At 38.0% G+C, this 12,159-nt stretch overlaps 2 protein-coding genes and 2 pseudogenes across 5 annotated transcripts; 3 read left to right on the plus strand and 1 right to left on the minus strand.

The window, feature by feature from the left end:
• Positions 1 to 643: 643 nt before the first annotated feature.
• On the plus strand, positions 644 to 3,839 carry LOC125196464 (pentatricopeptide repeat-containing protein At5g16420, mitochondrial). 4 transcript variants are annotated; one of them, XM_048094990.1, is made up of 4 exons: positions 644 to 794; positions 1,246 to 3,057; positions 3,213 to 3,363; positions 3,446 to 3,839. In XM_048094990.1, the coding sequence occupies exon 2, from the start codon at positions 1,258 to 1,260 to the stop codon at positions 2,887 to 2,889; it is 1,632 nt and encodes a 543-aa protein (XP_047950947.1). In that variant the 5' UTR covers positions 644 to 794; positions 1,246 to 1,257; the 3' UTR covers positions 2,890 to 3,057; positions 3,213 to 3,363; positions 3,446 to 3,839. The 4 variants fall into 4 exon arrangements, with proteins under 4 accessions (XP_047950947.1, XP_047950948.1, XP_047950946.1 ...); XM_048094991.1 differs by having other exon boundaries at positions 3,213 to 3,356; XM_048094989.1 differs by having other exon boundaries at positions 3,213 to 3,839.
• Positions 3,840 to 4,717: 878 nt separating this feature from the next.
• Positions 4,718 to 7,601, minus strand: LOC125195319 (glutamyl-tRNA reductase 1, chloroplastic-like). Its single transcript, XM_048093486.1, has 3 exons — positions 7,219 to 7,601; positions 6,495 to 6,736; positions 4,718 to 6,189 (listed from the first exon to the last, which is right to left on the minus strand). The coding sequence occupies exons 1-3, from the start codon at positions 7,484 to 7,486 to the stop codon at positions 5,047 to 5,049; spliced, it is 1,653 nt and encodes a 550-aa protein (XP_047949443.1). The 5' UTR covers positions 7,487 to 7,601; the 3' UTR covers positions 4,718 to 5,046.
• On the plus strand, positions 7,540 to 10,372 carry LOC125194782 (annotated as a pseudogene).
• An 891-nt stretch (positions 10,373 to 11,263) lies between these two features.
• LOC125194783 overlaps positions 11,264 to 12,159 on the plus strand; it is a 5,050-nt pseudogene continuing 4,154 nt past the window's right edge.

The raw sequence follows: 12,159 nt of genomic DNA on the forward strand, positions 1-12,159 counted from the left end.
ATGCAGAAAATGAAATGACTCTACTACTATGGAACAGATGGAGTACTACTTTTGGTAATGAATCTCACGTCCCATTAACTTATCACACTCAAATTTATATAAACTAGTAAACTACTAATACTCACGTGACTCATGTTCATGAAAAATAGTTTCATTTTTTCATTTCATGATATTGATCATATTTTTTACAATGTAAATACAAATTTATCATATATTGACTTGTAACATCCCAAAAAAAATAATACTAACTAGAATGAAAATGATGAATTAATAACCTTTACTCATCTAAATTCTACCATCAAGCACTTATTGTTCGAAATTAAATTAATTTATTCTGTTAATTTAAATCTAACATAGATGACAATAACAAATTGTAATCGTTTTCTCGATTTACAAAAACTTATTGGTTTCAATTTAATAGAAATGAAACCAACTCTTATATTCCAGTACTTATTTAATTTATAGAAGCCATACATAATAATAATTTAATAATATTATTTATTTAATTAGAAATTATATAGAAATGAAAAATAAAAATCAATCATCTTCACTAGTATTAATGTTTTCAACTGGTGGCCCATCATCACACATATAACTTCATAAATTGTTATACAATGAGGCCCATCACAAACATAAATTAATTTGAAATTATAACTGCATATCAGTTCTATTCTCTTCTTCATTCTGTTCTCCATGTTTTTCAGCATTTACAATATAATCGCTCCTTCTCTTCCTATCTTCATGGAAGTGGCATAAAGTTCAACACCCCCAGTCCCATAGCTTGTGAAATTAAGGTAACAACTGGTTCTAATTCACTTATTTTATTCTCTATCAGAATTTAAAATGGACAAATTCCAATTCTTAATGAAAGGAATGAATAGGGCGAGTACTTTCCTTTTTCTTGTTTATTCTAATTGCTTGGTTTGGGCATTAATTTAGTCTCTATCCTGTAAATAGAAGATAATTGAAAATAAAGGTAGATTTTTGGAGATGAATCAAAAAAGAGAACTTAGTTTGATGTGCTTAATTGAGTTTGGAATTACGCTAATTGATAGGTGTAAATATGATTTTGGCTACAACTTAAAAAAAGAAAGAAGAATTATGATCTGAAGTTTTGGAAGAGTGTCGTGAGTTGGGAAAATTAATCTGTTGCTTGGTCCATAATATACACTTGTCTTGCTGTTGAGCATCAACTGTTTGAGGAAATTAAGATCATATACAAACCAATTTTCTCTTTGTCTGCAGGTTATATCCATCATGTTAAGTTATAGGAAAATCCACCATGTCCGAAGCGTCACCGCCGCAACCCACCCATTCTCCACCATCTCCTCCAATGACAACCACCACATCTCCACCATAAACTCTAAATCCGAACTGCTCGACTTATACACTGTCACACCCCCAATCAAACCCTGGCCACGAAAACTCACCCCCAAACGCCTCTGCTCCATCATCACCCAACAGCAAAATCTCGATCTCGCCCTTCAAATCTTCCACTACGCCGGAAATTACCACCCGAATTTCCATCACACTTATGAAACCTACCACTCCATTATCCACAAGCTCTCCCGCTTGCGCTCTTTCGAGCCCATACCCTCCCTTTTAAATCAATTACGTGGTTCACAAATCAAATGCGGAGAAAATGTATTCATCACGCTAATTAGGTACTACGGTCTTGCCAGCAGACCGAAAGATGCAATTAAAATGTTCCTCCAAGTTAATGATTTTGGAGTGCAAAGGTCAGTTCGTTCGTTAAATACTTTGTTAAACGTTTTGGTTCAGAATAAGAAGTACGATTCTGTGTACCTTATGTTCAAAAATTGCCAGAAGAGGTTCAACATTATGCCCAATGTGTTCACTTGCAATATATTATTAAAAGCCCTGTGTAAAAAGGATGATGTTGAGGGTGCACTCAAGGTGCTTGATGAAATGCCTGGAATGGGAATGGTGCCTAATGTGGTGAGTTACACTACTATTATGTCTGGATACGTGGATCGTGGTGATATGTCGGGAGCAAAGAGAATGTTCGATGAGCTCTTGGATCGTGGCTGGTTGCCTGATGCAACCACATACACGGTTCTGATGGATGGGTTTTGTAAATTGGGGGACTTTGTTGATGCGACGAAGGTGATGGATGAGATGATGGATAATAGGGTTGAGCCGAATGATGTTACATATGGTGTCATGATTGAGGCATTGTGCAAAGTGAAGAAGTCAGGGGAAGCAGTCAATATGATTGGTGATATGCTTGACAGTAACTATGTCCCCAGCTCAGCTTTATGTTGTAAGGTTATAGATGTCTTGTGCAGGGAAGGGAAGGTCGATGAAGCTTGCAGCTTGTGGAAGCTATTGTTGGTGAAGAACTGTACACCAGATAACGTGATACTGAGCACACTCGTGCATTGGCTCTGCAAGGAAGGGAAGGTTTGGGAAGCAAGGAAGTTATTTGATGAGTTTGAAAAGGGTTCTATACCTAGTGTTTTAACGTATAACACGCTCATTGCAGGCATGTGTGATGAAGGGGAGTTATGTGAGGCTGGGAGGTTGTGGGATGACATGGTAGAAAAGGGTTGTCCTCCCAATGCTTTTACTTATAACTTACTGATTAAAGGGTTCTGCAAAAAGGGTTATGCAAAGGAAGGGATCAAGATATTTGAGGAGATGTTGGATAAAAGGTGTTCTCCAAATGAATCCACTTACTCTATCTTAATTGAAGGGCTCTGCAGCTCTGGTTGTGAAGATGATATACTGAATGTTCTTGGTGCTGCTGTCTCTAGTAAAGTGGAGGTCAAATCTGATTCTTGGAGCATTCTAGTTAAAAAGTTTGTTCCTGATTGTGGAAACATAAACGTCACTTTGGAAAGAATTTTATTGGAGAATGTCGATTAAGGTTTCCGTGCCAATTGACTTTGGATAAATGCTTGGAGGTCAATGCTCTGGTTATGCACGTAATGTTTTAGTGTGCAATGATATGAATAGCTTTGCGTTGTCTATACTTTCTTTTGATTGGAGATATCTGAGGCCAAAGCTAACATTAGCTTAGTAACATCTACCCGGGTACGCAGCCTCCACATTTTCCTTTGTATTTCACTTATGCACATGTTATTAAGTCTAAGGCAATACAAATGATAAATTTTTTTCTTAAAGATATTTATGAGGTTCCTAAGAATTTTTCATTTGAAACCAGTTGCATTATTTTTTATTTTTTATAGGATCAAAACAAAGACCAACTAAAACCCTTTTTGTGATAAACTTTGACCGTATTGACGTCGAAAGACAATTTGAGCATTATGGAGGGTTCTTAATGCATATACCCATGAAGATGCCATAAAGGCTCTAGAAGGCACCAATATGATGTAATGAGTATGTTAGCTTGCTTCATCGCTATGTTTTCCTTTCTTAACCTCTTCTTAGTGGGCTGATAAATTGACTTGTGAATTTTCAGTAAGATATTCAATAGAGTTGTTTCTGATGAGTATAAAGGGTTGATGATGAAAGGGGTCGCAGATAATGTATCCCCATAAGAGATCATGGAAGTCGTAGTAATGATGTGTCACTCAGTCCAGCATGCCACCATAGTCAATCAAGCAAGTTGTGATTAAGGGCCGGCTCGAGGCACATATTGTGATAGGTATGATGGTCCTTCAGAGGGCCAGGAGTCCTGACCATGTGCGATTAGAAGATGTATGCACTGTCTAAATGCTTAGCTATTCTATTGGTAGTTTTGATATTTTTTTGTATCTTTTGGTTGTATCTAATCTTGAAAAAAATAGATTCTTTACAAAGTCCACCTAAGAAAGGATGGCCTCTGCATTAGTATTACAAATTAGAATTCTCTATGAGTGCTTCTCTACATCTGCTTCGAATATTTGTTTGATTTGAAGAATCTTTTTTATGGGTTTTTAAGTTTTATTCGTGAGGAGCATTTTATAAAATCTTTTCGTTGAGTTTTGTAATGTTGGCATGCAAAGAAAGTTGTAGTTGAAACATTGTCAAACCATTTATAGAAAGTAATCCACATCTAATACCAGAAAATAACCCAAAATCTATTGCTATGTGGGGAAAAAGAAGAACAGTGAATTGAGATTCCTCGGCCAGCTAAAAAAGCAAAAGTTTTTCCATGAAGATTGAAGAAACGAAACTTGAATTTAACAATTTGATATCTTTATAATTATATTTTTAATTAACACAAGTCTCCACAATCAAAGAAATTTGTATCTGTACATCTCAAAAGAAGACAATAAATAGTTACATACATCTAAATCACATGCTCAAATCTCGGATTTTGATTTTGTGTTCTATTCTACTGAATGAGTTGGAGACTTTATAGCCATTTTTAATTCAACACAAACTTAACATCTTTCATATGAATTAAATTGACTTTTAGTAATTGAGATTAATAATCTTTTATAGCATTTACATTTACATATTATAATCTCCAATGTAATAAATCGAAGCAGTCAAACAAATAAAATGATGAATCATCTTTCTTATAGTTCAGACAATTTTCACGGTACATGGTCCGTGGTCGTTACATTCAACTTTAAAATACCCATTCACTAAGTGACCGTCACTTAGTGCAAACTCGTGATTTACTAGAAATAAGCTTGAAATCGTATAATAGAAACCCGCGATGCTTCTTCCCACAATCCAGCTGAGAACATCTTCTAGAAATGCGATAATAGAAACCCGCGACCCTCCAACATCGGTAAAAAGATTAAATAATAAAAGCATCTCTTCATTTAAAATTAATTATATGTCAATTAATACACGAATATTACAATTTTACAAAAGAATATGCTTTGTAAAAAAATGCGAAGTTAAATTCCCAGAAAAAATATGCCAAACAAGAAACGCTACAAGTCTTGCATTCTGACCTCTCTTATGTCTTTTCATAATGTAAGGCAGATGCAATGGCTTGCTTGTATCCTTGTCACTGCCTATGTAAAAGAGTTGCGACGCCTCCAAATAAAGATAAACTCAATGCCGATGGAGAGAAGCTCCCCTCCCCAAAATCAAATGAACATATGGTTGCATACAGAGATCTCAAGAAGCTGCTTGTTTGTTCTGTTGTTTCACTTTCGCCCGTACTTTCTGCTCCAGGACGGATATCTCCGTGTCCAGACTGAATATTCTGTTAAGCGCGTGCATGTTTTCCATGATTTCATTCAGCCCACGGTTATCCGTGCCATCACATCGCAAGTGTTGCATGGGACCATGAAGAAGCTTGTTCACAATCCCCATACTCAGATCATATATGGCTTTCTTTTCACTCTTTGGTAGATCATCACGCATCTTAGACAAGCACTTTTCTAGCTCAGCGGCCCTAATTCTCTCTGCATATGCCCTAAGCTTCTTGATGGTTGGGACAGTCTCAAGGGAGTCCTTCCATGCTTCGAATTCTTCCACTTCTGCTTCAATGATCGCCTGAGCTTCCATTGCCTTCATCAATCTGTCTTCCTTGTTGGCAGCCACTACTTCCTCCAAGTCATCCACATTGTAAACTTGAACACTCTCAATATCTGACACACATGATCCCACGTTCCTAGGAACAGAAATATCGACAAATAACCTCTCGCCTCCAACTTCTGAAGCCACAGGGGGGAGTGTCTGAACTTGATCTTTTGAGAATAGAAGTGTTTCCAAAGCCGTACATGTGAAAATGACATCTGCTTCACCAGCGCATTTCAATAATTGTGAGAAAGGCCTATATTCAATCTCAACATCCTTGAGCTCCTCTCGTATGGAATTTAGTCTGTCCTCTGTTCTGTTAACAACTACTATCCTCCTGCATCCCTTCGCAGCTAAGTGTCTTATCACAAGCTTTCCCATCTTTCCAGCTCCAACGACCAATATTTTCACTGAATCATGAGCAGACTCTGGAAGTTTCATCATAGCAAGCTCCACTGCAGCTGAACTAACTGATACTGACCCAGTAGAGATACTGGTTTCTGTTCTAACACGTTTTCCCACAGTGATTGCATGCTTAAAGAGCCCACTAATTTTACGGTCAAATCCAGGGACCCCTTGTCCTGTTTTAACAACCTGTTTAACCTGTGAAAGAATTTGACCTTCACCTAAAACAAGGGAATCAAGCCCTGAAGATACTTCAAAAAGATGTTGTGTGGCATCTTTGTTGAAAAGCAAAACTCTGTGCTGACACAGCTCTGAAACTGGCACTGAACTTATCTGCAAAACGAGACAGCAATGTCAAGCACTATCCATTCAAAATTACGCTCACAAAACTAACCCAGTTGTTTCAAGAATAAAGCCATTCAGAAAAAAGTTAACATGGAGGAGAAGTGATGAGATTTCAGGCAGATGAATCAGGATCTAATCATTCTTTCTGTTAAGGAAAATCTGGTCATCAGCCATCAAAAGGATACCGGAACGAAAATTTGCAAGCCATTCAAAAAACATATGATAAACTTTCAAGTCAGCCAATAAACTATTCAAAATCCATATAAATAAGAAATCTGCAAACTGTCATTTACCTTAGACATCCATTCAGTCACTTCCTTTATTCCACGATGCTGGGACAGAGCCACAACATATATCTCCAGCCTGTTGCACGTGCTAAGGACAGCAGCTTCCTCTATATGATTTAGAGCGCATAGTTCACCAATTGCTTGTGGCCATTGTGCTTCGGGAACAGAAAGCTTCTCGCGTACCTCAATGGGTGCTGTACGGTAGTTAAAACCCACAACCAAAATACTGCTGGTTTCTTTCGTATAACCTGAATAGAAAAATGTACAAGTCTTTGTTAGAGCTTTATCTCTTCATGATCCAACTCAAGAAGCATCAAACAAACACCAAAATTTCCATAGAAACCATACATATTAACTAACTACCTTAATTTTCTTTCCTCCAATATATTGTGTGATGTAAAATAGAGTAATTGATTAAGCACATAAAAACTGTCCATTATCTCAGTGCAAAGTCTCTAAAAATCCATAAAAGTCCACCATCAAGGTCAAATAGGAGAAAAATCTAGCATCGTGTGGCTTGCACAACCCTAAATTACACATCAGCTATTAATCATTAACCAGCACCAAAATCCTTGTCGCCAAATCTCCCAAATTAACAGCAAATAATCCAAAACCAGGAAGAGAATCTATCACGTTACTCATCCAAACACAGTATAACAACACATTGACAATAAAAGTAAAAATCCTGAAAAAATATATACTTAATAAGATGAAGAAGGATGAAACTCACGATCAGCACCGGACGACTTGAGAAGCTCCAAGGCGCTAAGGCTGGTCGATTTGGAGGGGATCTCCGAGTCGGAAGAAAGGTCGCATCGCGGACATAATGTAAAGGACCGCGTTTGAGGAGCGGAAATCCTATCGTTGAAAAGAGGTCGTGTCCGTGGAGGAAAAGAAAGCATGGAAGAAGTGGAGAGATTGGTGCAATGATGAATTTTGAATCTAGTATCGGAATTAGCAGAAGAGATGGAAATCGAGAAGGCGCTGGCCGCCGCCATTGGTGCCGGTGAAGGGAGGGAGGGACGACTTGGGGGCAGCTGAGTTTTATTGAATGGGATTTGGTGTAACGAAATTCAACTGCTCAAATAAGGATGGATGTTTGGTGCATCCACCCACCATAATTGACCACGCAAGGCCAATGCCTATTTATTCCAATCACGAGCTTAACATGATTCGCCACTCCTCTTCTACAGGCAAGAACAGCATCTCGATTACGTATATAGTCTTCACTTTTCCTCATTCATCTTTAAATATGTCAGAGACTTTGGTTAAACTGTTTGCCGGCCCTTTATTTTCTAGTCAAGTTGTGATCAATTTTCTATTAGTATTAACTAGATTTTACCCTTTAGGAGCAGATAATACCTCCTCTTGGTTGGTTCCATTAACAACGACTGTGAATCCAGAAGCCAAAATGATTGGTCTTGAAAATGAGTTTGTAGCAATGTTGGACAGTCTAACTGGACATCCATCGAAGCTAAAAGCTTTCCCAATCATCGGTATGGCTGGGATTGGCAAGACTACTTTCGCCAACAAACTGTATCATAATCCTCTAGTGGTACATCACTTCTATGTTCGTGCATGGGTTACTGTCTCACAGCAATATCAAGTCAGAAAAATCTTGTCGACAATTCTAAATTGTGTTGCCAACGAAGATTTATATGATTGTCAAGGGAGGAGCAAGGAGGAACTAGAAGAAAAGGTCTATAGGATTTTAAAGCATAAGAGGTATCTCCTTGTATTGGATGATATGTGGGATACTAAAGCTTGGGATGACTTGAAGAGAGTATTTCCTGATGATAAGAATTGTGGGTGGTGAATCCTGCCCTCGGGAAATGGTGGAGGTTGGAAAGCAAATAGCCTATAAATGTCATGGTCTGCCACTAACTATAGTTGTTTTAGGAGGGCTTCTGTCAAAGATGAGCAAGAAAATAGATGTTTGGGAATCAGTTTCCCAAAGTGTGGGGTCATTGGTGATGGAAGAAGCAGACCAGTGTCGACAGACTCAACAAATACTTGATTTGAGTTACAACCATTTGCCTGATTCCTTGAAACCATGCTTCCTTTACATGGGCATGTTCCCTGAGGATTATGAAGTGTCAGTAAAGAAATTGATATGGTTGTGGGTCGCAGAAGGATTTATCCGGTCTAATACTCATAAGGGATGGGAAGAAATTGCTGAGGATTATTTGGCAGACCTTATAGCTAGAAGTTTGATTTTGGTCAAAAGGAGAAGTTCCCATGGTACTGTAAAGACTTGCTACATCCATGATCTGATGAGAGAACTCTGCCTGAGAGAGTCCAGAAGCACAATTTTCTTCATGCAATTAACAGCTGTGGACAACTGCCACTGCATGTTGAGGATATGCCTGGTCTTGATCTCCCTCTGGACTTTGGAGTGATAAAAGTTCCCCCACCTTACCTTCATGATCTGCACAGACTTTCCTTCCAGTCCAGCATCCATGAGTATAGCACTAAAGCATCATTCCCATACACCTGTTCTTTGATGAGCTTCGAGAAACTATCTGTATCAGGCTATCGATGTTTCTTAGGTATGTCGTTTACACTACTAAAAGTGTTGAACATAGTTAACATAAATCTAATGGAGTTTCCAAGAGAAATAATGATGCTAACTCAGTTGAAGTTTTTGGCACTCACTGTCCAAAGTTCCTTAGATGTAAGAAACTTAAGTGAATTCCGCCTCCTGCAGACCCTTGTCATTGATTGTGAATGGGACGGATATTTAATCCGAACATTTTGGGACATGCTGGAGTTGAGACATTTTCATTTGAAGAGAAGTTGTCAGTCTTATTTATCAACTTATGCTCTATTATCTCAGTCACAGCTACCCTTAGTGTCTGCAGTAGGAGAAACACTTCCACTAAGTATGCTTACTAATTTGTTATCAGTATCTACAATACGGCCTATCAGTTGTACTGAGAAAATGTTGAGATACATGCCCCATTTAAAGAGCTTGGGAGTATATGAAAGCGAAGAAGACTACCAGTTTCATGGTTGGCTTGAAAGGCTTATGCTCTTATCAGAACTTGAGAAGCTCAAGTATGTCTTTAGCAATCCATTTGTCAGTTCATCTCTCAAACCGGGTCGCCTTCCACCATGGCAGAGTCTTCCCCAAAAGCTAGTGAAGCTGACATTGAGTGGAACCTCCTTGCCGTGGGACGATATGTCCAAGCTCAGTATGCTACCCAAACTAGAGGTGCTTAAACTCAGAAATTATGCCTTCTCGGGAGCCGTATGGAATTCCTGGACGGGTGGTTTTCGTTGTCTCAAGTTCCTGCTGATTGGCAGCACCAATCTAGAGATTTGGGAGACTGATGGAAATCATTTCCCGAATCTTCGTCAGCTTGTTCTAAGGCATTGCAGGTTTTTAGAAGAGATCCCTAATGGAATTGGTGAATCACCTCTGTTGGAGACCATTGAACTGCATCGGTGCAAGAATTCTGCTGTTATATCTGCAAGGAACTTGCAAGAAGAGCAACAGAGTTTGGGAAATGATGGACTCACTATTTACATCACGGATGGCTAATCAATCTAATCCCAACTTTCTTTTCTATTAGTATTTTATTCCAGAAACATGCAGTTGGAGAAATTTAACACTTCCAGTTATGGAATTGTAGTTTCTTGCTGACGGCTCAGTGTTGAATGAGTCAGAAAAAATGGTCTCTGAAAATTATATGCTTGAATTCCTGGTCTAGTGTAGTTTTTGGAACTTTTCAAAAATTGTCATTTTAAGTTTTAAATTGTTAGTCATCTAAATCCATAAATTGTTGTTAGAGAAACAATGTGTATGCATCGATTTGCATACAGGTCTGGTTTTGATAAATGATTGCAATACTAGGTCTATATGAATGATCAGATTGAGCTTAGTGTATGTAGTGTAGAGTTAATTGATTGAGAAATTTAGGAATGAACCATGAAACCAATGAAGGTTTAAAGTTTATAAAGTGGATTATCTGCACATTTTTTGCTTTAGCTATATTTGGTGTTTTTCTGAAGATTTTGATGACTAGCTTTATTGTGAAACTGACAGCTATTTACAGATGTTGAGGTCTTTATCACATTAGTGATTTTGGACCAAAGTAATGGACGATGGTCAGTCACTTGTGACTTGTGAGTTTGTTATATAAACTTTATCGTCTGAAATTTGCAGGTCTTAGTCTCATAAAATGATGGCCTCTGCATTATTCTCTCTTCTGTCTTTGCTATACAGAAATGTGTTTATACTTCAATTTAAAACAACTGGTGTTGTGGGCTTTTGCTAGCATCATGTTTAACAACCATAAAGATTTCTCAAAAACAATAAGTGTTTTTACCTTGTCTTTATTTAATTCAAAATTATCTGTGTGTTCATAGCCACTAACTATTCCTTTCATGGCTACAAGTTGCCCTTGTGAAGTCTATTGCATTGTCCTTTCTTTTAGATTGTCTTCCTATGCATCTTGTTCCTTTGTTTCAACTTCATATCTCAGATTACCAGGGTGGCTATATAAGGAATTGTGTTAGTAAATTTTTTTGGAGTTGTTAAATTTGTCATCTACTTTTGAACGCTCTATTTTAGTTGTTGATTTACTGCTCTATGGTGATTCTTTTATTATGAGGGGGGGGGTCTATGTACTAAAATCTGCTCAGTTTATTTTTGGGGGCTGTTGGGAGCTTAATGAATTGATGCTGTATGTTAATAGAGTGGAGTTAAAGATGATTTGTATTTAACTTTCTTTTCTTAATTTTTGATCAAATATGTAATGATTTCTAAGTATACAAAACATTGTGCAGAATCTTTAGTGATTGAAGAAGAATATGGGCAGCAGCTACATGGCCGTAGTAAGTCTAGTAGAGGATCTGCAGCAGCTCCTCTGCCCTAACAATCTCATCTTTCAGAGCTCCGCTCCTTTTGACAGGAGAGAGATTCGAATTCTGCACGATGCAGTCACTTGTATGCACTCGCTCCTCACTGATTCTTCGGGACTCACTTACAATTATCACCTCACCAATCAAATTTCAGAGAATAGGATCGTGTCTTTGGCTCGCAACGCTGGGAAATATCTCGACTTTTGGGTACAGTACACTAGGTGTTTGTTTTTGTGCCCATTTATCTGCTTTGATCCCTTTTTTGTAACAGATGGTTAAATATCTAAGATTCCCAGAGTCTTGGGACCTGACAAAATCCATCAGCCTCGCTGAAATCACACAAGAGATGATCGCCATCAACCAGGAGCTTAACATCATTCATCAATCCTCTTCTATAGGCAAGAACAAAATCTTAATTTCGTGTATACTCTTCACTCTTCCCCGCTTATGTTTAAATATGTCAGAGAATTTGGTTAAACTATTTGCCCTTTTATTTTCCAGTGAGTTGTGATTTCTACAATTTTCTAACTTTAGCCCTTTAGGAGCAGATAATCCCACCTCTTGGTTGGTTCCATCAACAACAACTGTAAATCCAGAAGCCAAAATGATTGGTCTTGAAAATGAGTTTGTAGCAATGTTGGACTGTCTAACTGGGCATCCGTCGAAACTAAAAGTTTTCCCAATCATCGGTATGGCTGGGATTGGCAAGACTACTTTCTCCAACAAATTGTATCATAATCCTCTTGTGGTACATCACTTCTATGTCCGTGCATGGGTTACTGTCTCGCAGCAATATCAAGTCAGA

Source organism: Salvia hispanica, chromosome 6, assembly GCF_023119035.1.
Source record: "Salvia hispanica cultivar TCC Black 2014 chromosome 6, UniMelb_Shisp_WGS_1.0, whole genome shotgun sequence".
NCBI classification, from domain to species: Eukaryota; Viridiplantae; Streptophyta; class Magnoliopsida; order Lamiales; family Lamiaceae; genus Salvia; species Salvia hispanica.